Source organism: Rhinolophus sinicus, chromosome 15 (genome assembly GCF_057876585.1).
Source record: "Rhinolophus sinicus isolate RSI-liver-muscle chromosome 15, RSI-T2T, whole genome shotgun sequence".
NCBI lineage: Eukaryota > Metazoa > Chordata > Mammalia > Chiroptera > Rhinolophidae > Rhinolophus > Rhinolophus sinicus.
This window is the reverse complement of record NC_142515.1, coordinates 49,181,029-49,207,051: the sequence shown is the minus strand read 5'-3', so window position 1 is coordinate 49,207,051 and position 26,023 is coordinate 49,181,029. Positions and strand designations below refer to the sequence as shown.

Sequence of the window (26,023 nt, the reverse complement as noted above, 5' to 3'; positions counted from 1 at the left end):
CAATAATGGGTGGAAGATGGTCTCAGTCTCTAAGATCCCCTTCACTTGTGGCAAAGGAGCCCACCCCGTGCCACCCAGCATGCCTGCCTCCCAGCCCTTGTGCCAACTCACCCACAGGCGTGTCCTCACTGATCAGCAGGTACGTGTCAAAGAAGTGGTTGATAAAATAGGGCAGTCGGTTCACCTGGCCTGGAAGTCAGAACACAAGAGCGTCAGGCAAGTGCCCTTACGCTGGCACAAGCGGGCATCATGCATTCTGCAAGGGGACAGAGTTGGGGTTGCAGTGGGCACTGAACCTGTGTCCAGGGCCACGGCCACCTTCCTCAAGGCAAATGGGGAATGATGCCAGTGGGCAGGCAGACCACTGTCAGGTCATATGGTCAGCCACATGCAGCCACTGAGCCCTGGTCCACACCAAGACGTGCTAATGTGTAAAATACACACAGGATTTCAAAGACTCTGTACGAAAAGTGGGTGTAAACTATTTCATCTTTTATATGGATTATGTGTTGAAATGATAATATTGTGGATATAGTGGGTTAAGTAAAATATATTATTAAAATGAATTTCACCTGTGTCTTTTCTAATGCAGCTCCTAGAAATTTTAAACCACACACGTAGCTTGAATTTTATTTCTCCTGGGCAGCCTGGCTCGAGATGGAATGAGAGCGTGGCAAGGACCAGGGCTGTCTGCTTTGTTGACCGCTGCAACTCTGGTGCCCAGAAAAGGGCTTAGCACCCGGAAAGCCCTCAATAGATAATAATAATAATAATAATAATAATAATAATAATAATAATAGCCATCTATGGAACCCTTCTCTGTACCAGCCACTTATACCACCTCCACTAATCCTCGTGGATGGCAAGTGCTGTCATCTCCCCATTTTACTGTTGAGGACATCGAGGACATGTAGGAACTTGCAGCTAGTACGTGGCAGGCCCCAGGGAAACTCTGGGCAGGTGAGCCCCCACTCCGTGACACCTCAGAGTGCAGGCCAGGCCGAGAAGGGGTCAGGGTGCTACGCACATGGGCTGAGGAATTGCACACGTACGAAGCGCCTCCCGTACCACAAGTCCCCCACCCGCAAACTTCCTGAGGCTGGCTTCATCTGTCCCAGGCGCCCATCTCTAGTGGTCTTCTGTAGTTTGGCATAAGAAGAAATATATTTGGTGCTTATGCCTGGCTCCTGGCACAGAGTCCCCAAGACTCTTAGAATTTCTGGAGTGACAGGAGAGTCTGTTGTTCCTCGTCAGGACTCCCTTTTGACCACACCTGAGTTTATGCCAATGAGGTGACTAGGGAGGGGTTTGTAGATCACCTCAGAATGGGGCTGGTCACAGGAAGGCCAGGTGAACACACGCATGTGCCTGCCGAGAGGGCGACGTACATGGAGAGGGCATGGAAGGGGCACCTGCCTTGACACCTACGCATACCTTGCCCTGCGCACCTGGGGCTCCTAAGGTAGATCCTTTATATTAAACCAGTAAGTGTTTCCCTGAGTTCTGTGAGTCGTTCTAACTAAGTGAGCCTGAGGAAGTGTTGCGGGAACCCCCAATTTATTAACCATTAATTTATTAATTCCTGTTCATCCTTCACGGTTCATCTTAGACGTTCCTTCTCCTGGGCAGCCCTCTCTGACCACCTCGACTGTGCATATCCACCCATGTGCACGCCTCCACCCTCTACACAGCAGGAACTCACAGCCCCTCACACACACCGCAGCCTCAGAAGGAGGCTGGTGGTCAAGGGCCACCCCCTTTGTTTGGAACCTACCGCCCTGTGCTTTCCCGTGCCTCAGTTTACACATGTGTAAAAGAGCAATAATAATAGCACTTGTATCGTGGCTGCCCTAATGCTTACATGAGATTACATACAGAGAGAACTCAGCACCATGCCCAGATACACAGCAAGCATTTCATACATAGTAGCTATGATTAATATTGGTATTGATAACAACGCCCCGTGCTCAGCCAGAACGGAATGCCTTTTTTTTCTGCTGGGGGCTTTGGGCTGAGCGGAGAAGGCTCGGGGAGGCCAGAGAATTCAGCAGCGGGCTTGCAATGGTACGGGAGGAAAATCAGCAAGGAAAGAATCCCCTGCAGCAGCACTGTTAGTTTTTAAATTTTCTTTTATAGGACCTGTCGATAATCAGCTGCTGAGAGCCCCGCACGGGCAGCTGGGCAGGGCATCGGGAACATGCATCCTCTGCCACATACAAGCAGGACCCACATTCTTAGAACAGGTTTGCTGCCCTCGGAGGCCCGGTGGAAGGCCTTGGGCCACTAGTGTGGGATGGGGAGGGGCCGAATGGAGGGGTTTGGGAGAGGGGATTGCTGACAGGGTTCTTGTTCTTTTCAAAACCACATTTACGGCATGAAGGCTGTGTCCTCCAGAGACAAAACCTCTGTCTCGGGAGCTTTGAAGTCTCTAGTGAAGGGGAATGTAAGTGGATGTACATGCTGATGGCAGGCGGGGAAGCCGGGCCGCCCCACCTTAGGGGCCCCTCAGACCAGTGCCTGGACGCAGCCTCCGTGACCCAGCGGGATGCTCGGCGGCCGGCCTGACAAGGACGAGGCGAGGCAGGCCTGCTCAGGCTTTCACCTCTGCCTTCCCAACAAGCACACAGATGAAGAATGAGAAACACCAGGGAGGGCATTGAGGCCAGCGGGGAGAAGGGGAGGAAGTGTAGGCAATGAGATGACAGGCGAACAATGAGTTTCGACATCTAGGGGACATTTATCCCTGAGCCTGACCATCTCTGACTGCCAGGGGTAGGAGGCAACATGGTGTGGCCTTGGGCAACAAGGCAAAAGCTAGGGGTCAGCGGCAGGTGTCAACAGGGCACGGTGGAAAGATGGTGCCCTTTAGCCCCTAAGGTCAGCCACCTCTCCATCATGGCAAAGGAACACCACTGGCCATCTCAGATGGGGACCAGGAAGAGGGTCTGTGCCTAGCAATGAGAAAGAGGGGGACCCTTACATACACATGTAAAGCAGGCTAGCCCACAGGCGGACTGGATATGCCACAGAACTGCTAGGTGGCCTCAGGCAACTGACTTAACTCTGTTTTCTGTGCCCCATCTTGCTCCCTTTAGAGAAAGATACAGCAGGTAATCAAAGAGCTAACACTTACTTAGCACCTGATATGTGCCAGGCATTATTCTAAATGCTTGAGATGTATATTAACTCATCTGATCATTTTGACAATGAAAGAAGTCCTATTATGCTCCCTATTTTAGAGAGAAGGAATTTGAAGCACAGAGAAGCTAAAAAACTTGCCCAAGGGGACCCCTTGGAGAAGTGGGGGCAGGAACCCTGGAGTCCTGGCTGTGTGCTGCTCCCTCGTGCCCACTTTGGATGCATCTGGAGAGCTCCAGGGAACACAGCCACCATTACTGAGGAAAGCAGGTGACGACTGAGCACCTGTTTTATTTTTACATATGTATTTCTTTTCAGCTGGTGGTAGTGGAGGCGAAGGGCACAAGTGTCCAAGGTCACAGAGTCCCTAAGGAGGCTGACGAAAGTGTCCTGACACTGTCCAGCAAACCCAGAGGGTCAGAGTTGGTCTCAGGTGCTCCCCACTAAGGCCTCCCTGAATGAGGTGCGGGGTTCATCTTGACAAAAGCCCCTGTGAAAGATCAGAGACCTGGAGGGAGGCCCAGATGGGCCCTGCTTTGAATGACCTTGGGCCAGCTGCTTCCCCAGGCATCAGTTTCTCCTCTGTAAAGTGGGCCAATAGCTGAGAGAGGGTCTGACACGGCTTCTCGCTCTGGCCCTGAGAGTCGCTGTGACCGTGTTGTAACCCTGGGCTGCCTGGATGGGAGTGAGCTCCTTCTAGCAGGGGCGTTCCAAAAGAGATGCCTCCAAACGTGGGGGCCAGGCGAGGGGACCTTCAGGGGACTCCCAGGCAGCAGGACACCAGCTTCCCTCCAACAAGCACTAGTCTGTGGCTTCCTCCAGAGGCTCCCCAGTTCCCTGGAGTGGGAGGAGGAGGGGCCCCCCTCAGGAATGTGTTTGCCTGTGTCACCAGGCACACCGTGCCCATGGCTCTTCCCCGAGGACACCCTGGCCCCGGGGGACCCTATGCCAGCTGAGCCTACTGTCCTGGCCTTCCTTCAGCTCAGACCAGAGCTGCTTTGCTCCTGCTGTCCAGGAGAGACAAAGACGCAGGCGTTTTCCTGCCTCCTCTGTCACCAGAGCTGGCACAGACGTGGCTGTTGCAAGGGCCAGGCGAAGGAGGGCTGGTCCGCCCTCAGCGAGGAAAGGCTCCCTGCAGCCACATCTTTGCTCAGGCCGTCCCTCCTGCAGGATTCCCTTCTTCCTGCTCCCCTTCTTTAGAACCCCCTGTCAGTCTTCAAAGCCCAGATTAAAAGTCTCCCTTCTCGCTGGGTGTCTCCTGTCCCCGCAGGCCCGATTAATCTTTCCTCTTGACGGGCTTCTCCAGAGCCGCGTGCATCCTTTATTACTCCTCTTTGCCCTGCATCAGAATAAATCCTGGCTGTATCTCGACTCTTTACTCCTGGAGAACGAGTCATTTCTTCCACACCCCCGGAGGCAGGCGCAGGAGACACACAATAGGTGCTCAAAAGACAACTGCAAAACTGACTAGAACTGTGACCAGTCCTGCATCCTGGAAAAAGGACAGTTCATGGTCACAGATGCCTCCTTCCCTCAGAACTCAAGTATTTCTCAAGGCTCCTCACACTCCCTGCCATGGCCCAGGCCCTGGGAATGGGTATTTCCAGCCCTGGGAGTGCTGCGGAAGCAACTGAAGTTCAGAGAGCGAAGGGTGTACCCTCACACAGCAAGGTGGAGTCTCCAGAGTCCCAGAGCCACCCCCTCCCAACTCCTGCCCGCACACCCTCCAGCCTCGCCTCCTGTGTTGGCTGTAGCAGGGAAGGACTGAACTTACCCCAGCATCCGGAGATCAGCACAAAAAGCCAGACCACGTGGCAGCTGGTGGTGACGTGGTACCTCATGGTTCCTGGGGGCACAAAGAAGAAGAAGGTGAGAAGAAGCCTCCTACTGGTGGGGGGCCTGCTCTTCAAGGCCCTTCAGCACCTCCCTACCCTTATAGCTCCAGGGAGAAGGGAGGAGAGGGAATTAACTCAAATGAAGGGAGGAAGAGGGTGGGGGACATGGGAAAGAAGAGGGGGTCTGTGTCATTGATTTTATCATCGTCCAATCCTAGAAACACAGCGGCCTGAGGGTGACTGGGCTGGGGGTGTGGGCAACACGCCCTCTTTGCCCTCATGGGGGCTGACTGCTCAGCCCATGGGCAAAGCTCAGAAGCAGGCACAAGCGTGGTATCACAACATATTCTGGGCTCCCTGGGTGGAAGGAGGGGCTGCTGCCTCCACCCGCCAGGATGGTATCACCCATGCGTGACAGAGACGGTTAGCCTGGAGACAGGGTTAGGACATGGGTGTTGAGCAGGAAGACAGGGGACTAAGAGTGGGCCTGGCAGCCCACTACCCACCCACCCCTGCCCCAACCTAAGTGCCAGACAAACATGGGTTTTCCTATTTTTTATATCCACCATATTATCCCAAAACATTATTAGCTATGAAAGGAGGCAGCAGTCACAGTTTCCAAAAAGGCACAGAAAGGGGAGGCAACCTGCCCAGGGCCCCACAGCAAATCAGTGGAAAGCTAGAGCTGAAACTTTGGGAGCTCAGAGCGAATCTCCAGAGAAATCTGGGGCACAGCTACTAGAGACTCAGCAGAGCAAGATCCCATGTCTAAGGGTGGCAGGGAGGGTGGGCTGCTCCCCCCCCACCACCATGGCAGTGGCCTGCGCGGCCCCATTACAGCAGGCCCACAGCTCCTTCTTACCCCTGCAGTGACTCAGGAGCAGGCCTCTCTGGAGACCAGCAGTGACACCAGGACGGGCCCACACTCCTCAGCTGGGGTGCCCTGCCTCCCACTCAACTGTCAGCCGTATTTGTGCAGGGAGAAGGCCCACTTACCTCCGTGCCCCCACAGAGCCAAGCCAGGTGCCTGCACCGCACTTTGCAGTGAGCACATAGTGGGCGCCTTGCCTGGGTGGGACTACCCTCCCTGGTTCACAGGTAGAGCCACGGGACAATTTGCTCAGACCCCCCCAACTAATGAATGGGGGTTCAGCATCTGGACACAAGTTGACAGGCCACCTCCCTCGACAGTCAGTGATGAGGAAACGCATGGGGAGGTGGAGGAACAGAAGGAAAGGACTTTTTGGAGATTCTTCCACATCTCTGCAAGGTCTAGGGGCAAGGCATTCAGAAAAGGCCAGGAACTCAGATCCCTCCTTCCACACCGGGAGCAGTCTTTCCCTCTCAGCCCCGTGCTTCGAGGGGACAATGCAGGGACCCCACCAGGTGATCCCCTGACCTACACCACACACAATAAGGGCCCATGGCACCCCGCCCTCTTGTTTTCCTTCTCATATTGTACTTAACACATTGTTTGTGGGAAACGAGTAAACTCGTCATATCGCCTCTAGTTGGAACCAGCAAAAATTTTGCAAAGTAAATAAATAGAGACCTCTTTTTAAACTAAAACACTGAAAGTTTCATAGAAAAATATCAAATAGATCGAAAGATATGAATATTTTAAAGCCCCGCATTACGACGCGATTTGGCGGGAAAATGCCCGCTTACAAAGTGTTAATTTAAAATGTCCTAATTACTAGGTAGGAAACAGTCATGTGAGGAAGAAAAGATTCTAAGCCATTTAGATAAAGGTAAATGCTCTCATCATCTCTTTGTGTTCTTGCCCCGCCCCTTTGAGTTTCTGAATGTCAACAGCCTATCACAGGGTGCAAACTGCAGTGTCCACAGGGGCCAGGCAGGGACTGTAAATGGGGGGGGGGGGGGGGGCCAGTGGCCATTCTGAAGCCATGAAGACATATGCTCCGTCCAAAAGTGGCAGCTGCTCTGTTTCAGGCAAGAGGGAATGTGGGCCCAGTGTGGCCAGAGCTTCTGATTTTTCTCAATGAAAAGCTGGAAATTTGGCTTTTTATATGAATTCATTTTTTAAATGTTGACAAATAATTCCATGTTTGTGAAACAACCATGACCGGTCTGAGGGCCAGAGCAGCAGGTTGGGCCTGGCATGCTTCCTGCCAGGCCTTTCCCCTCACCCAGGCAAGCATGTCCACATTACATGTATGTATAGAGCAGTATAGCTGCTGTCTAGCTTTAGAATAATGGCGTCCTCTCTGCACAAGAACAACTTGCTTTTCTCATGTCATAATTTTTCACGGACAAGCCTCCAGGTCAGCATTGCTATATCTACCTCCTTCTTTTCAAGAGCTAAATAATAGTTCACAGTATGGATGCCATGTATTGGAGACAAACATCCCCTACTGTTGAGCTATTGGGTGTTTTCAGGTTCCTGCCACCACAGGCAATGCCACAGTGACATCTCCCTGCTTGTAATTATGTTGGGACTTTGATGGCTCTTGAACTTGGTTCTCTATCAGTGGGATTACTGGGTCAATTCAGTACGACACAGAGCGTGTATGTAAACTTCCATTCAGCATTGCCATGTTACCTTCTGGAAAGGTTATGGCAGTTCCCACTCCCTCCAGCAGGGCACAGGAGGGCCTGTGTGCCCACTTGGAAGGGATCCCTCTTTTAAATGGCTGCCAATCAGATGCATGAAAAATGGTTTAATTAGCATTTCCCTAACTACGAGTGAGGTTGAGCGTGATGCCTTTTTCTAAATGAGAAAACCACTTTCCATCTGTTATCTTGCGTTATCCTACCATACCCTGCAAAGCAGCTAGCCATCATTGCTAGCATTATCTCTGATTTACAAGTGGAGAAACCAAGGCACAGAGCAATTAAGTGATAATCTGACATCTCGTGGTGAGTGAGTGTCTTTAAAAAAAAACAACCTCCAGCCCTCTGCCTTTCCAAGCCAGATGTTGGGAGAATTAAACATCTGCTAAGAACATCATCCACAAAGAGCTGAGTGGTGTGTACCATTCTGCTGGGCATCGCAGGAAGTCTGCAGCAGAAGGGAGGGAGGGAGGAAACACTTACTAGAAAATTCCCGTGGGCCTGGGATTGTCCCAGGTGTTACTTTTATTCAACCCTCCAAAATCTCTCTATGACTTATAGATATTATTGTCTCCATTTTATATTAGGAAATTAAGGCTCGGAGAGATCACTCTAGATTTAGAATGAGTCCCACACTATTTCCATCACACCATTTTGCTGTCCCCACTGCCCCATTTCCTAATGTATACATGGGGAAGGCACAGCCCCTCCCTCAAGTAGCACAACACACAATCACAACACAATTCACACAGGATGAACGTCTGCCAAGAAGTGAGTAGGTCCACAGCACGCACACGTGCAGACCGCATCTTTTCCCACAGTGCTGGCTCAGGCTCTGACACCGCTGGGCACATGGGCCCCCAAACTCTCTCCTGAAATGTCTGTTCATCTCCTTTCCCCTTTATAAGCAATCACACTGCTTCGGTGCTCCCCCATCTGTCAGTTCAGGGCAGCCAACCACAGTCCTAACTTTGCAGGGGCCACCTCCAGCGCACCCAGAAGCAGGAACAAGCGTCAGTCCGTGCAGACTCTGCATCCTCACCTCGGGGTGAGGTGGCACAGGCTGCAGAGGCTGAAGCAAAACCGCCCGGCCAGAGTGGGTACAGCTTGCTGCTGGGTTTCCCCTGAGATCCCAGATCTTGTTCTTCCTCTGGCCCATTTGGCTAAGGGAAGGAAAGCAAGGCCCAGAGAGAGCACAGACTAATGACAGTGGCAAGAGGACCCTGGCTGCCCCCCTCCAGCCAGGTCATTGTGATGGATGCTGCCTGTGGCTACGGGCCTTCCCTTGGCACTGGGGCTGCAGCAAGTGACAGCGGCTCTCCCAGAAGAGCCTGGCCTCACTCTGCCCTGTAGAGCAGCTCTTCCCCCAGCTTCCTGGCCCGCCTGACTTCCTGCCCAGCTAGCTGCATGGCCTCCGTCACCACATGAGGCTGCGCCAACCTCAGGATAGGGCCTGAGCTCCCACCGACCCTCAGCTGTCCCCACGGGACCAGAAAACACAGACACATCGTCCTGTGCTAGGCTTCCTGCCTGGGCCTTGGACAAGTGACAGACACCTGCCCCAGACATATGAGCAGTCATAGCCAGCTGCCCCCAAATCTTTCAGGGGCCTAGCTTAGAGCCCATTCTTGCCAGAAGCCTTCTGGAAATCTCCTGAACATACCCACTGCCAAGAAGACAGAGCCAGGCCCCCAAGGCCTCAGGCTGCCAATTCCTACTATCCATCTGCATGCCAAGCCCTGTGAGGCACAGCGTGGATACAGGGTCATGAGAATGGCTGACAATGTGCGCTAGGCATCAAATAAGTGATACAGACTGTCACTGCTCAGGGCCATCAGAAGAGAAATCCGGGGCCTTCCAGAGGAGGTGAGATGGGAGCTGCACAGATTTCAAAAACTAACAATGCTCCTGTTTACTGAGCACACTGTGACATACAGTGTGCCCTACATGCTGAGGCTCAGAGAGGCTATATCATCTGCTCAAGCTCACACAGCTAGTAAGTAGTCAAGTCTGTATTTGAACCCCATTCTGATGGCTGCCCAAGGTCAACCTCCCAGCCTTAGCCCTAACATTTGTTGAGCTCAGATATCTGCCCCAGGGCAAGGGTGATCCAAGCATCACTGAAGGGGGTATATGAACAAATACTGGAGGAAGCCGGAGAGTGAGCCACGTGGATATCTGGGAGAAACGCCTTCCGAGCAGAGGGAACAGCCCGTGCAAAGGCCCTGGGGCAACAGCGTGCTAGCTTGCTTGAGGACAGTGAGGAGGTTGGAACGGGGTACACAGTGGGGTTGCAGGAAATGATGCCAGAGAGGCCGCCGGCCCACGATGGCTACCTGTAAACCACTGATGCGAGTAAACTGGGAGCCATGGTCTTCAGACACACAGCCAAGGGTGACATGAATGAGACAAGTTTTAAAGGCGCTCTCTGGCTGCTGTGTTGAATAACTGTAGGGGGCAAGGGCAGAAGCAGGCAGACAGGTGCGGGGGCTACTGCAGCGATGTGAGCCAGAGATGACGGGGGCTGTCGCCAGGGACGCAGGCAGGGGTGTGAGGTCTGGCAGACTCTGGGCATATTTCAAGGTAGAACTAAGAGAGTTTCCTATTGAAGAGGATGTGGCTGTGCTAGAAAGAACCAAGCTGAGGATTTTGGCCCTGAAAGCACCTAAAAGAATAGAGTTGCCATTAACCAGGACGGGAGGCAGCTTTGGGTGGAACTCACTGAGGGGCAAGATCAGAAGTTCAGTTGGGGACATGGTGACCTTGCCATGGTTACTGACAACCAAGTACCCTCCAGTTCAGGCCTCAGGTGGGGCTGGAAATGTCAATGTGGGAGTCATCAGCATGTCGGGGTACCCAAAGCCACCAGAGGGACAAGATTCCCAAGGCTGCCTCACCCTGAAGTGGAGGCAACTCAGCTGAGAATCAATCAATACTTGAAAACGGTATGAAAAGCCTGGAAATGTGTACACGTCTGGGGCCCATCCACTCCCCTTCCAGGACGTTAGCTGCGGAAATCCTCATGTCTGTGCATGGACACTAAGCCACCGACATGTGCCCTGCTGCGTAATTTATGATAGTGGAACAGCCCAGACACCCCACAGTGGCCTGGTTCACTTGTGGGACATCCACAGGAAGCAAGCAGAGGCTCGTATATGGACATGCACGTGTGAAGGGCGGGTACGTGCACATACAGGACTGTGAGGTGAAACAGTGGTTTCATCTGAGTGGTGAGGCCACGGCTGATTTTGTCTTCTTCTTCTAAATACTTTCGGCATTTTCCAAGCTTTCTGTAATAAATACCCAATGTTTTTATAATCTTGGTTCACCCTACCAAAACATTGCCAGCAGCCTGTGAACAGACAGACCACTCTGATTAGAAAGTTCTTCCCTGTACTCCGCTGAGCCCTGGAGCCCACAGTCCCAGGTCTGAATATGGAGGAACTGGGAAGGTCCTCAGTGGTCCTCTGGCTAACTGCACCCCCCTGGCAAACTGCTACTCAGACCCTTCTAGGGACTGGGAGCTCCCTTCCTCCCAGGCCGTGGGTCCCAGCTCTGCAGCCCTGCCGCTCTTCCCACACTGGGAAGAGGAGGTCTGACTGTGCCCATCCTCGGGAAGACGCCCCCACACTCTACCCCTGGGGGTTCACAGCAGCAGATGGGATAGAACCCCAGTCTTGGAGACAAAGCCCAGGTTGGAAGCTCAGCCCTGTACTGAGTACCCTCCTTTCCCAGGTGAGGACTAACCGTTTAAAAAAACAATGTGCGCCTGAATGGTCATCCACACAAACTGGGCTCTGTGGCCTCTGCAAAAGATGTGCCTACAAGATGCCCACTGCCCAGCTAGGTACCCCAGCCCGACCTTGGAGCCCCCTTCTCCCCCCTGCCTGTCCCTACTCCTTTCCCCAGGCTGGAGAAAGCCAAGTTCCTTGCAAAGCTCCTCCTGATCTGGAGGAGTTTGACCAAATGCTTCTGGACCAAACCCAAGATGAGGCCCATTGCAGGCTGGTTTCCTGGACAGGGACTAGAAAACATGCTCCTTGCTGCTTCCAGAGCCAAGTACACTCCCCTCTTCTGGGAAACCAGCCCATTTTGGGGCTGGACGCTCTTGGTCACTGTCCCCCACCTCTCCCTGCAGCCCCATCAGGAAGTGCAAGGGCAGAGGGTACACTCTGCCTGGCAAGAGACACAGCCCTGGTCCCAGCAAGCATGGGCACAGGAAGGAACAGAGCAAGCGGGGAGGGAAAGGGCAGGAGGGGACATCTGAGAAGCATTTCAGTTTCTCGGGAGTGAGAGATTTTCACAGCGAGGTGCCACGATTTAGTTTGAACTATTACAAATTCCCATAAAATCAGATGCACTCAACTTTGAATAGAAATACAAAAATACACTGCAGAAATCAAATACAATTTGGGGATTATTCACCACCACTACACACAGAGAGGTTTGTGCATGCAAGGAGGCACCTACAGACGACACTATTAGGGCTACTAATGGACAAGCCACTGTTAGCCACCAAGGGCTACGCTTCAAAGCCCACACTCTCTAGGCCCCTGGCTGGGCAGGTTGCTGTGATGGAAGGTCACTAAGGTCACTAAGGGACCCTACCTGGAAGGAGGAAAAAGGCCACCTTGCCGCCATTCTGTTCTTACGACCTCCCCTGGATCCCTCCCTGTAGCTCCCACTGAGTGATGCCTGGAGGTGGGCAGGTAAGCCAGGCAGGGCTGGGAGGGACACAACCTGAGACCCCCGGATAGGGCGGTCCAGCAGCAGCCTCCACTTGGGGCCTGGTATCTCGGAGTCCGTCCCCTTAACCTACAATGTTTTAAAAATATCATTCAGCAGGAGATGATATTTTACTTTACTCTGGGTTGTTTTTTTTTTTTGGAAGTAATACTCAGACGTGGTAAGTCACTGTACAAGAGGGTGTACAGCAGAAGTCAGTCTCCCTCCTACCCAAACCCCACTCCTCCGTTACAGAGGCAACCCTTGAGCTATCATTCCCGAAGTACTGTGTGTGCATGTAAGGATGTAGCATGTAAGTCTCTCTTTAAAAAAAAATCAAATCAAATGGTATTCATTCTATCCTAATCCTGGCTTTTTCACATGACAATACATCCTGAAGATTGTTCCGTTTCAGTACATAGAGAACGGCCTCACTCTTTTCAGCAGCTGCAGACTGTTCTACTATATGGGGGGACCATAATTTCACCAATCCTCTGCTGCTGGACATTTAGGTTGTTTTTAAATTTTTGTTCTGACATATGGAGCCACAATGGATATCCTTGGTTCCTATGTCTACACACATGTATATGGAGAAGGAGGGAATGTGCATATTTTTATAGCTGATGACAAATTCCAAAGAGGGTGCACCAAGGAGCACGCCCTCCAACAGTTAAGAAAGGGCTGGTTTCCCCACACCTTTGCCAGCACTGGCCAGTCTTTTTTCGAGTTCCAGAAAAGGCAGCTAAGGCTCCTGATCTTCTCTCTCAGCCCCATCAAGGCATGGAGGAAGAATGGAGTTAATCAAGGTCACTTTTCTCCTCCCCCCCACCCTCCCAACTCACCAGCAGGAAACAGCCAATGGAACTTTGCCTAGCTCTGGAACACTGCTGAAATCTGCACCGTCCTCCTCACTGGGGTCTCCCTCTGTGCTTTGGCCAGCCTGTTCTCTACATCTGGAGCACCACCTGTCTCCATCTTGCATGTCCAACCCCGCCTTCAAGGCACAGCTCTCATGCCATTTCCTCCATGAAGCCATCCTGGATCCCCATTGGAAATGGGGTCCCAGTTCCCCTCAACCTCCCCAGATTTTCTGAAGGCGGCTATCCCAGCTGCGTGGGTTCGTTAAACATGCACATGTCCTCCTTTTCCCAGAAGACTCTCAGTTCCTTGGAAGTAAAGTCTACTGCATCCCTTATAGCCATTTGCTCACGTAACATCTTCTCTTGGATATGTCTAACATTTACCATATCTGAAAGTAATCCAGTTTCTTCTCCAAATAGGTTCCCATCCTCTACTTTCCCATTTCAGTAAATTCACTGCCACGGAATCATTACTTTAATTAATCCAGTTAACAAATATATTTCATGCAGTAAGTGGCACTTTCCTCCTTATTCCTTTGATCACCATATTTTAGGCACATTACGCCCTCCCAGCCTCAAAACTGCCAAGTTCAGGTCCACGCCTTGGCCATCATTGTAGTTGATCAAATGATTGTTCCCAATACTTCACTCTGCAAAGGATCACACATCTACACCCATGCTGGGGTCTCATGGTGGGGAGAGTATGCTGTCCCACCCTTTACGTTGGGCTTGGCCATTTGACTTGCTCTGTTGGATGGATGCTTAGGCCAACCCCCACACTAGCAGATGAGTGACCCCTTGTGCCAAGGGTCTTGCCTCTGGAGCTCCTGCCTTTCAATCTGAGAAGAGCAGGCCCTCGGCAGAGTGAGCAGACTGAATCCACACATGGCCCAGAATCAGGTCCGTCACCCCTAGCCTCGATTGCTAACACTCCAGTTGACCCACAGACACATGAGTGAGAGTAAATGGTTACTGCAGTGGTTTGTTTTGCAGCTTTACTGAAGCAATAAGTGATCCCAACACTATGACATATATATAACCATATAAGAAAACATAGAAGGAAACCGTGACATTAGATTTGACAATTTCTTGGATATAACACCAAAAACATAGGCGATAAAAAAAGATAGATAGAGGCGGCCGGTTAGCTCAGTAGGTTAGAGCACAGTGCTCTTAACAACAAGGTTGTAGGTTCGATCCCCACATGGGCCACTGTGAGCTGTGCCCTCTACAACTAGATTAAAACAACTACTTGACTTGGAGCTGATGGGTCCTGGAAAAGCACACTTAAAAAATAAATAAATAAAAGTTTAAAAAAAAGATAAATTGTACTTCATTAAAATGAAAAACGTTTGTGCATCAAAGGGTATTATCAACAGAGTAAAAAGGCAACCCACAGAAAATATTTGCAAACCATGTATCTGATGAGGTATTAATATCTAAAGCATATGAAGAATTCCTAAAACTCACCATCAAAAAAAACACACCACACACACACACACACACACACACACACACACACAATATCTGATTCAAAAATGGGCAGAGTATTTGAATAGACATTTCTCCAAAGAAGATACACAAATGGCCAATAAGCACATCAAACAATGCTCAACATTATTAGTTATTAGAGAAAGGCAAATCAAAATCACAATGAGATACCACTTCACACTCATTAAGTTGGCTATTATGAAAAAAAAACAAAACAGAAAACATACAACAAGTGTTGGCAAGGATGTGGAAAAATTGGAACCCTGTGCATTGTTGTTGGGAATATAAAATGGTACAGCCACTGTGGAAAACAGTATGGTGATTCCTCAAAAAATACTTAATTGCCATATGATCCAGCAATTCCAATTCTGGTATATACACAAAATAATTAAAAACAGAGACTTGAACTGATATTTGTACACCAATGTTTACAGCAGCATTTTTCACAATAGCCAAAAGGTGAAAACAACCCAAATGTCCATCAATGGATAAATGGATGAACAAAATATGGTTTACACCTAAAATAGAATATTATTTAGCCTTAAAGAATAAAATTCTGACACATGCTGCAACATGAATGAACCTTAAAAACATTATGTGAAGTGAAACAAGCCAAATACTGCATGGTTCCATTTATATGAAGTACTTAGAGTGTTCAAATGGTGGTCGCCAGAAGCTGGGGGAGGGGGCTAAAGGAGGGGGCAATGGGAGTTAGTGTTTAATGGAAATAGAGTTTCAGTTTGGGAAGATGAAAAAGTTTTGGAGATGGATGGTGATGATGGTTACACAACAACGTGAATGTACTCAATGCCACTGAACTGTACACTTAAAAATGGTTAACACGGTAAATTTTGTTAAGTCTATTTTACTGCAATAAAAATGATTAAAATGGTAAATTTTATGTTTCGTAAATTTTGCTATATATATATATATATATATGTACATATATATATACATACATATATATGTATGTGTGTGTATATATATATAATTTAAAATAATAAAAGGCCACCCTCATCTCATGTTACAACTACTCAAAAAAAAAAAATTAACAAGCCATATGTACGTAGAGCAGGGCACACAGATAACAGCAGGGGCCGGCCCAATCAGACAGGGGCCACCAACTGAAAATCAGCCCCGTCACCACACATTTAGTTCCTTCAGGCACCATACTCTTGCCTCTATTTTGTCGTATCTCAGCTTAATCATCCCCTCCTCAGGGAGGCCTTCCCTAATCACCCATCACTACAGGTGCTTGTCCTTATTTATTTATTTATTTATTTATTTATTTATTTATTTATTTATTTATTTATTTTAATTGGGGAATATTGGGGAACAGTGTGTTTCTCCACGGCCCATCAGCTCCAAGTCGTCCTTCAATCTAGTTGTGGAGGGCGCAGCTCAGCTCCAAGTCCGGTTGCCATTTTCAATCTTTAGTTGCAGGGGGCGCAGCCCACCATCTCAAGAGGGAATTGAACCAGCAACCTTGTTGTTAAGAGCTTGCTCGCTGTCTAACCAACTGAGCCATCCAGCCGCCCCTCCAGCAGCTCAGCAGCAGCTCGTTGTCTTCAATCTAGTTGTGGAGGGTGCAGTTCACTGGCCCATGTTGGAATCAAATCCACAACCCTATTGTTCAGAGCTCACGCTTTAACCAATTGAGCCATCCGGCTGCCCCGTGTTCTCCATACACCCTGTTCTTGCCTTCCGTAACGCTCAACACATTTTGTAGGTGCGCAGTAATCTTTTGGTTGGTTGTCTGCCTTCCCACACCATTAGTTTAAGTTACAGTGGGGTGGGGTGTGGACCCAGACCCTAGCCAGGTGCCGACCAAAGGGAGAGGTTCTGGAAGAGTGGACTCCCTTTGACAACCTTCTGTGCACATCTCTCAAGCTTCCCCCCACCCCAATGTCTCCTCTAATGCAAGAACTAGAACATGACAACAGAAGGAGACCTTGAAAAGTCAAACAGTCAATCCTCCTGCTTTTGAATCAGACTATTCGTGTAGTAATTTATTTGTGAAAATCTCCTCTAGCATAAATGGTACAACTTTCTGGAGGCCATTGGCACATCAAAAGTATAGCCTTTTTGACTTAGTAATTCCACTGATAGGAATTTTCCCTAAGGAAACCATCAAACTTATGACAGAAAATTTTGTTTTTAAGGATGTTCGCAGCAGTACTGTTTACACCAGTAAAAACAGGCAACTCAATAATCAATGACAGAGGTTTACATGAGTAAATTGTGGTGCATTCATACAACAGACTATGAGGCAACCATGGAAAGTCATATTTTTCAGATAACCTTTCCTGACAAGGAAAAATATTCACGACAAATTATAGATAGAAAATGCAAGCTAAAAGACTACGCACAGTGTGTTTACAGGTTGGAAGAAAACAAATTATATATGTGCATACCTGTATAGAAATTAAACAATAACACATTTGTATCTTAATTATATCTTTGAATAGAGATATAACAGATGATTTTCTTCGATCCTTCCTGTTTTTCTGTATTTTTTAAGCCAACTGCATGGGGTTACTAATAGTATTTAAATAAAGTAGCAAATGTCCCACTTAAAAACAAACTAGCAATCAAGACAGCATGGTTCTGGCATACATATAGTCACAGAGATCAATGGAATAAAATTGAGAGTCCAGAAATCAAACCATGTATCTATAGTCAACTGATTTTCAACCAGGGTGCCAAAACCATTCAACAAGGAAAAAGCAGTCATTTCAACAAATGGTACAGGATAGCCACGTGCAAAAGAATGAAGCTGGGCCCTACCTTACTCCATATACAAAAATTAACTCAAAATGAATCAAAGACCTAAATGCAAGCGCAAAAACTATAAAACTCTCAGAAGAAAAATAGGTGTGACTCTTCATGTCCTTGGATTTGGCAATGATTTCTTGGATATGACACCGACAGCACGAGCATCAAACGGAAAAACAGATAAATTGGACTTCATCGAAATGTAAAACCTTTGTGCTTCAAAGGATTCTATCAAGAAAGTAAAACGACAGTGCACACAATGGGAGAAAATATTTGCAAATCATACACCTGATAATGGACTTATATCGAGAATATATAAAGAACTCGTATAACTCAATAGTAAAAAGGCAAATAACTCAATTTTAAAAATGGACAAAAAACCTGAATAGACATTTCTCCAAGGTAGATGTACAAATGGCCAATAAGCACACGAAAAAAGTGTTCAAATATCATTAGTCATCAGGGAAATGCAAATCAAAACCACAGTGAGATACCACTTCACACTCAGTCGTATAGCTATAATCAAAAAGACAGATAATAACCGTGTTGGAGAGAATGTGGAGAAATGCAACCCTCCTTCCTATATTGCTGACGGGAATGTAAAATATTGCAGCCACTTTAAACTAGTCTGGCCGTTCCTCAAACGATTAAACAGAGTTACCATATAATCCAGCAATTCCACTTCTAAGTCTATACCTAAGAGAAATGAAGACATATGTCCACCCAGAAACGTGCACGTGAATATTCATAGGAGCATTATTCATAATAAACAAAAGGTGGAAACAACCTAACTGTGCATCAACGGACAAATGGATAAACAAAATGTGGTATAATAAGTCCTCACTTAAAAATCATCGATGGACCCTGCGGCTCTAAGTGAAACATATAGCAAAACCTACTTTGCCTTAAGCTAACTGATATAAATAAGAGTTAAATTCCTATGGCATCTCATCAACGTTAGAACGAAACAACAGGGAATAAAATATTATTCAAGGATCTACTGTACACCCATAAGATGGGATATAATTCAGGCACAAAAAAGAATGACGTACTCGTACATGCCACAACACGGATACACCTTAAAAACATCATGCTAAGTTGAAGAAGGCAGTCATAAAAGACCACATATTATACGAGTTCATTTCTATGAAATGTTCAAAATAGGCAAACCTACAGAGACAGAAAGTAGCTTAGAGGTTGCTCAGGACTGGGGGTGATAGGACACGGGAGTGATAACCAGAAGGCATGGGGTTTCTTTCCGACAGGATGAAAATATTCAAAAAAGCACTGTGGCGATGGTTGCACTGTTCTGTGAATACAGTAGGTCCCCCATATCCACAGTTCCGTATCCACATTCTAACCAGTGAGAGGAAACAGCTCCAAAAATGTACTATGTAGCCAGGTCTATGATGGCTGCATCTGAACTGAACATGTGGAGACTTTTTTCTTGTCATTATTCCCTAAACAATACAGAACAACAATGATTTCCACGGCATTTACATTGCGTTATAAATAACCTAGAGATGAGTTAAAGTACATGGGAGGTTGTGCACAGGTTCTATGCAAATACTGTGCCATTTTATATAAGGGACTTGAGCATCTAAAGATTTTGGTAGCTGGTCCTGGAACCAAACCCCCAAGGATACTGAGGGATGGCTGAATGTACATAACCATTGACCTGTACACTTTAAATGAGTAAATGATATTATATGTGAATACATCTCAATAAAGCTGTTTTTAAAAATAAAAATTTATAAATAAATAAAGCTAGTGTAGAAACTGAAGCTGTCAAAGTTACACCAGTTAACCTGCCAAGTTCAACCGTAGTGCAGACATCTTCAGCTTGCCTCCCACCCAACCAGGGAGGTGGTGGGCCTCACCTGGCCCCATCTTACTACACCTGAAGTCTCTTCCCGGGAGCGAGTCATGCTGGGGTGTACAGACAAGGAAACTGAGTGCACGCACACAGGCTGCCTTCTCCATCTTCAGACTTCCAGCCCCAGAGCCAAGATGGAAACGAAGACCCTATATCCTGAGCCTGTCCCCCTATGTTCACTTTCTGGGTGGCCTTCAGGAAGTCCTGACCCCCCTCTATAAAGTGCCAGGGACACTTGCTTTTCCAGGCGTTCACAGCTCTCCTCTTCTCTGCTTCCTGGAAGCTCACAACCCCCCTCCCCAAAGGCCCTTCCTCCTACCTGGCCATATAGGGTCACCTGTCTGGAAGAGGCTCAAATGTCCCTTTCCCTGAGGAGCTCTCCCTAAGGCCCTCCCAACTTCCCAGGCTGAAACGGTCCCTCCATCCTCTGTCTGAGGTCCCTAATATGTGACTCCCGCTGCTTTAAAGCACTTGATACAGGGCAGTGTGAGCTCTAGTTCATGTGCTGGTTTCACTGACTGTGCTGAGAGCTCCTCCCCAGTGAGCCCAGAGTCTGCACATAGTAGGTACACAGTCAACATTCGATGAAAGATTGAAAGAATAAAGGGGTGAAGCCCTTTCTAACTTGAACAATGTAACGCTGGAGCCCAAGCCCGAGTCCCACCATCCAGCAGGAAAGATGCTCTCAGCCAAGATGGGGAGAGGTCCTTGTGGCAATGCTGTGTCCCCACCCCAGGGAACAGGGAAGAAACAGGCCAAGGCGCACGCTCTCTAACAATAAACTGATAGTTTTCCTTGTAAGTGAAGCGATAAGTCTTCTCCAGATTGCCTGTGACAGCAGTTTTCTCCGCACATAATTATGTGAGGTGCTGTTTGATTGTTTTTATGCTTATTAATATCACAGCTCCTGAGGAAGAAAGAGGGACCTGGAGGGATCTAGGTGGGGAAGGAGCTTTGGACTCTTGACTAAGAGCTCATGGTTCCCACCAGGCTCTCTTACCACGGGGCGGGGAGAAAGGGACAATTCCACACGGGAACCATCAGGAGGTTGGAGCGAGAGATACAGGTTCAGATCCCCGCTCATCTGCCGCTTCCCCTCTGTACAAACGGAGACAGTACTGAGCAGCTACTTGGCAGGGATGTTATGAGGATTGAAGGAGGGCCCACAAGCTCACCAAGCACATGGTGAGTGACATGTCCTCTGGCCCTGCCCCATTCTCAGACCCTGTCTCTTCTGCCCAAGTCACAAAACACTAACTGCAGTGGCAGCAAGAGCAATGCCCCCTGAGACATATACAGCATGTCACGACTGTAAAGCTGACACAGCCCCCACCCTCCACACGCCCCACCCCCACACCTGGACTGAAGCTCTGGGAGAGCAGGCGGGGGAGGGGGCCCAGACCATGCTGCTCCCTGTGGCCTCGGAGCAGAACAGAGAGCACCGCCCTGCCCTGCCCGGTATAGTGCTGTCCAGCCTTTTAGATCATTCGACTTTCACAGAGCTTTGGAGGAGGGAACCTCACTCCATTTTCCAGGTGGTGGAACTGAAGCTCAGAAAGAATGAGGGGCATGACCCGCAAACCCTGAAGTGCTTGGACCTCAATACGACTGACTGACTAGGAATTGGCAGTTTACGTGAGCCCCAAAGCTGTCACCTCCCGCCACAGCCCTCCCTGCCTCCCCGGATCCCAGTCCCCAGCAGAGACCCACCCACAGGGGCCAGCTGCCTTCCTGGAGCTGCTGGCTGGCTGCATCTCTGCCTGCCCATTGCTGACCTCTGCCCAGCTGTGCTCCTTACCGGGGGCCAACCCAAGGAGGGCCTTCCTGCTCTGCCTTCCTCCTCTGGAGGCAAAGGACTCATACTTGGTGGGAGCCTGGGGCACACAGTGGTTTCAAACCCTGCCCCAGCTGCAATGAATGCAGTTGCCCATTTGGTTGTCACTGAGCCCCAGCTCTGGAGGGGCACAGACTCCACAGCAAGTCCCTCCTCCTCCTTCTATGGGTAGCTGGGCCCTCACCTCCTCTGGGAAACCCCTATTTCCACCAGTGAGGCTTCAGCGTGACTTTCTCCACCCCACTGTGCCCCTGACACATTCCCCTGCTCCAGCGCTCTGTATGCTGTGTGTGCACGTGTGTGTGTCTACATGTCTCTCTCCTTCACTGGACTCTGAACTCCCCTAGAATCAGGGCCCTGCCTTATTCACCTTGGTTGGTCTGGAGCCTAACACAGGGGCTGTCATAGCATAGGAGGTATTCAATGTAAGGTGTAGAAAACATAAAAGAATAAATGCAAGGGATGGAAGGTGAGAGGGAAACCAGAGTGCGACTGCTTCTCCCAAAGAGGGTGTCCCAATGCCAAACACTCCCAAGAAGTCTGAAGGCCTCCTCCTCTGCCTGCCCCCCACCCCACCCCATGGGAGCTGCCCAGGAAATGGAGTTAAGAGTAGGGACACAGGCTGTGGGGGACACAGAGACGCATACTATTCCTCTCCGTTCTGGTCCTCCACGTTCCCAACTGTGAAATGGGGCTCCAGTTTCCCAAAGACAGAATTAACACAGGAGAACTTACAGCTGATCCTTTGAACAGGAAAACCACCCGCATCAGTGCAGGAGCTGCTGGACAGGCCTGTGGAGGCCTTGAGACCCCAGGGGACAAGCTCCTCACCCCAATCACCTTCCTTCCTCACACAAGGAACACTGAAAACCTGGAGCAGAAGTCTGGATCCAGAAGAAACATGGACATCCTCAGCAGGCTATTTTGCAGACAGGGAAACTGAGGTCTCGAAAGGTGGTGGGAAGAGTGTTAACATGAGTTGAGGGTGCCTACTATGTGCTAGACTTTCTATATAACTTGATAAACCCTCACCCCTGCCCGCGAGGGGCCTTACTGACCCATTCTGCTGATGAAGAAACTGGGGTTCAGGAGGGTCCACAACTTGTCTGGGGTCTCACAGCAGAAAGTGGTGGCAGCAGGATTCAAACTCAGGAGGTGCTGCCTCCAGGACCCAAGCTCTTTCTGTGGCCTCACATAACACAGGCTGGCTGGGAGCCAGGAGCAGCAGACCAGTGAGTTCACGGTGGATGCCCTCTGACGCCCTGTCCACGGCTCTCTCTTCTACCTGCTGCACGGGGGCCCCACACTGTCCTACCTTCCAGACCCAGGCTGTGTGATTCAGAGAATAATTAAACACCAGGACTGGAGAGGGCAGTAGTGGGTTTCTCATTACACTGCTGTACTCTACAGCATCCTTCCTCATACTTTCAACCTGAACTTGCATACCTCCAGTGCTGGAAAGCTCACGACCTACACAGGACACATTCCATCTTTTGGACAGCTTGGTTAATTAGGATGTCCTTCCTCTTAACGAATCAAAATCCTCTTTTAAAGACCCCAAGCTTCACGTGACTTCGGGTTCACTCCGTCCCGACCTGCTTCAGCGCAGCTTCTCACACACACGCTTCCTCCCCATTCCCCATCCCAGCCTCATTTATTTTCTGACCCCCCTTGCTCCCCTCCCCAATAACCACTTTCTAACCTTTACTAAGGACAAAGATATCGTTTTTTTTTAAATACCCAATTTAAGAAAAAATACTTCACATCTGTATGAGCAATACACAAATCATAATTCTTAAAAATAACAAATTGCAGGTCAGAGTAATCATAAGTAAATTGATATTGATAAATAAGCTTTTCTCTAGAGCAGTAGGTGGTTTATTTTAATCTAATGAGTTTTGTATTTTCCCAGCTTTCAGATTCCATGATGAAGGGCTGTCTGCAATAGAATTACGATGCTTTCTGAAAAATTGTAATTTAATGCCTCATTTTGTCAAGACTTTCTTGAAAATGAGATTTGTTCCTAGTGAAGAGTTTTACTCAGCTCTTTCCCATATACCCCTCCACCCCCCATCTCTCCAGGCATACAGGTTCTCCTCAGGCCAGGCCTGGGGTGGGGATTAAAGGGGTAAGAGAAGCCAGGCTAAACATGGGGACAGGCAGGGACCCAGAAAGGAGCATGAAGGACCACTGCTGGCAGACACAGCCTTGCTTTGTGGCGAGCGGCACCCACTGCCCACGGCCTCCTGCAAACCGGGAGGGGAGGTCAGACCTCATCCTTCCTTATAAGATACTAAAGGGGCTCCTCTTTGGGGGTTCAAGGGAGCAGGATAAGGACGTCAGGCCCCTACAAAAGGAGAGAAGACGGACAGACCCCACACGCAGGAGGCCAGCAGAAAACAAAGCTGGGAGAAAATGAACAAAGCTGCTTGTGGGGAAGCCTTTGGATAGGTGGGAGTGTGGGGGCGGGGCTGGCCTTGGCTTGAATGCCCTCCAGGAAAGGGAGCTCACCACCTCATAGCCAGGCTGAGGCACTGCTAAGAGCCATACAGCCAAGTTATTGGAAGGAACTTTTGGTGGAGCTGGTGCCAGGAAACACTGAAAGGAGCAGAGCAAGAAGTCAAGAGAGCAGACAGCCTGGCTGGACGCACATCCTGACTGCCCTTGTCGCTGTGTGAGGCACTTAACCTCTCTGGGTCTCAGTTTCCCGCATCTCTGAAGTGGAGATAATAGTAGCACCCACCTCATAGGGTTGTGACAAAGATCAAATGAGGTAACACATGTCAAATACTTGGAATACAAGCTCACGTACAGTAAGCTCCCAATAAGTGTTAGTAATAGTAGTATCGTCATCGTTATTATGTGTGTGGATAAACTATTTGAGAGGACACTGAGAAACTAGAAACTGCCCCTGGGAGGGAAAGCTAGGTGGCTGGAGGAGAGAGGTGAGAGAGAGAGATTTCACTGTATTGCATTGCAGGCCTCTTGAATTCTCTACATGTGCTATATTACCCACCCAAAAATAAATAAATAAAAGATAATTTGGTATTTCAAAAAAGACAAAGAAAGAAAGTCCAATGTTTTCTTTTAATGACCCCAAACTGCCTTCTAGGAACTTCCACTCTCTGTTTGGGCTTCTGGTCTCTAGAATCACACAGTCAACTCCTGCCCTTGGGAACACAACACATCATTCATTCACTCAACAATCCCATCCTGAGCACCAGCCCTGACCTGCTGGAGCAAAAGGTTCAACAGAGGCTGAGACAGACACCCCCGCTCTGCAGCTTGGCAGGACAGAAGGACCCTCGGCCTCACCATCACCATCCCAGGTCTTCTAGATAACACCATCTTCCTCCTTGGCCCATTCTCCCTTAAACAGCCGTCCTCATGCCTGAATTGTCTCAGGTCCCCACCTGTGATTTTAAAATTAGGTAAGTTGACCACTTAATGATACACGTGCTAATGTATTTAGGGGTGAAGTGAAGTAATGTTATACAACTAACTTTGAAATGCAGCCCCAAAGAAATGGTTTGATAGATGGGCATACACGTATGACAAAGGAAAGGCAACAAAACGTAAACTATAGAACCCTGGAAGTGGGTATATGGGCGTTCACTGTACAAGTCTTTCAACCTTTCTGCATGTTTGAAAATTTTTATGATAAAATGTTGGGAAAAATTAGAAGAATAAAAAACTACACAAAACTGCAAGTAACTTTTTAAATCTGGGTAGCTCTTCAATGCCCTTTTCCTAAGAGTTGGGAATTTATAACTGCAAAAAAGAGAAATAATCAAATCCACAATCATAATGGAAAACTTCAACACACCTTCCTCAAAAACTGATAGAAAAGGCAGAAAAGAAGTCAGTAAGGGTATCAATATCTGATCAAAATGATATACTTATCTGACCTTAACAACAAAACTGAACACTGCATACAATAACAGAATAAACATTATTCTTATGAGGCAATGGATAATTTACCAAAATCTACCATACTAGGCCATAAAGTAATTTTCAAAACATTTCAAAGAATTTAAATTATTCAAAGTATGTTCTCTGGTCATAGCAGATTAAGCTCAAAAACAACCACAAAAAACATTAGGAAAACCCCAAATGTTTGGAAGCAAAGCAGTGTACTTCTAAAAAAACCAAACAAACACAACACCACCCATAAACCAAAGAAGAAACTACAACAGAAATTAGAAAATATTTTGAACTATACAATAATGAAAATATGACACCAAAATGTGTGACAGACAAATTTTGTGCTTAGAGGACAATTTGTAGCCTTCAATTCAGATTTTAGAAAACAAGAAAGTCTAAACAGCAATAATCTATGTACTTATCTCAAAAAGTATTTTAGGAAGTAAATTAAACCCAAAGAAAGAAGGAAATTAAAAAATTCCTCATAAGAACAGAAATTAATGAAATACGAAATAATAGACAAAAATCAGTAGACTAAAATTTGGTTCTTTGAAAAGACGAAAAGAATGGATCTATCCAGTGATCAGCAAGACAAAGAACAAAATGAGAGAAGCCACATATTACCGATGAATGAAAAAGAAATTGTTGCTACAGATTCTATAGGGCATAAAGATTAGAAGAGGACAATAAAGGAGATGTTATGAATATCTTTAAGTCAATTCATTTAAAATTTTATATTAAATGGAAAAGATCCTCAAAAAAATACCACTTACCAAAACTGAGACACGAAAACACAGAAATATAAATAGCCCTATTTCTACTAAAGAAATTGAAATTATAATAAAAAGACCTTCCCACTAGGAAATATAAGCTCATGTGACTCTCTATTGAACTCTCTTAAACATTTACGAAAAAAAATAACACAAATCTTATCCAAACTCCTGCAGAGAAACAGAAAGAGAAGGAAAGTATCCCATTTATATTATGAGGC

General features: G+C 48.0%; 1 protein-coding gene across 1 annotated transcript in view; it reads right to left on the bottom strand.

The window, feature by feature from the left end:
* CDH23 (cadherin related 23) overlaps positions 1-26,023 on the bottom strand; it is a 393,436-nt gene that overhangs the window by 351,969 nt on the left and 15,444 nt on the right. The window contains exons 2-3 of the mRNA XM_088792050.1: positions 4,913-4,984; positions 112-189 (exon numbers count right to left, since the gene is read on the bottom strand). Of these exons, the coding sequence (XP_088648176.1) occupies positions 112-189; positions 4,913-4,979 (145 nt within the window). The 5' untranslated portion in view covers positions 4,980-4,984. The remainder of the gene's footprint in view (positions 1-111; positions 190-4,912; positions 4,985-26,023) is intronic.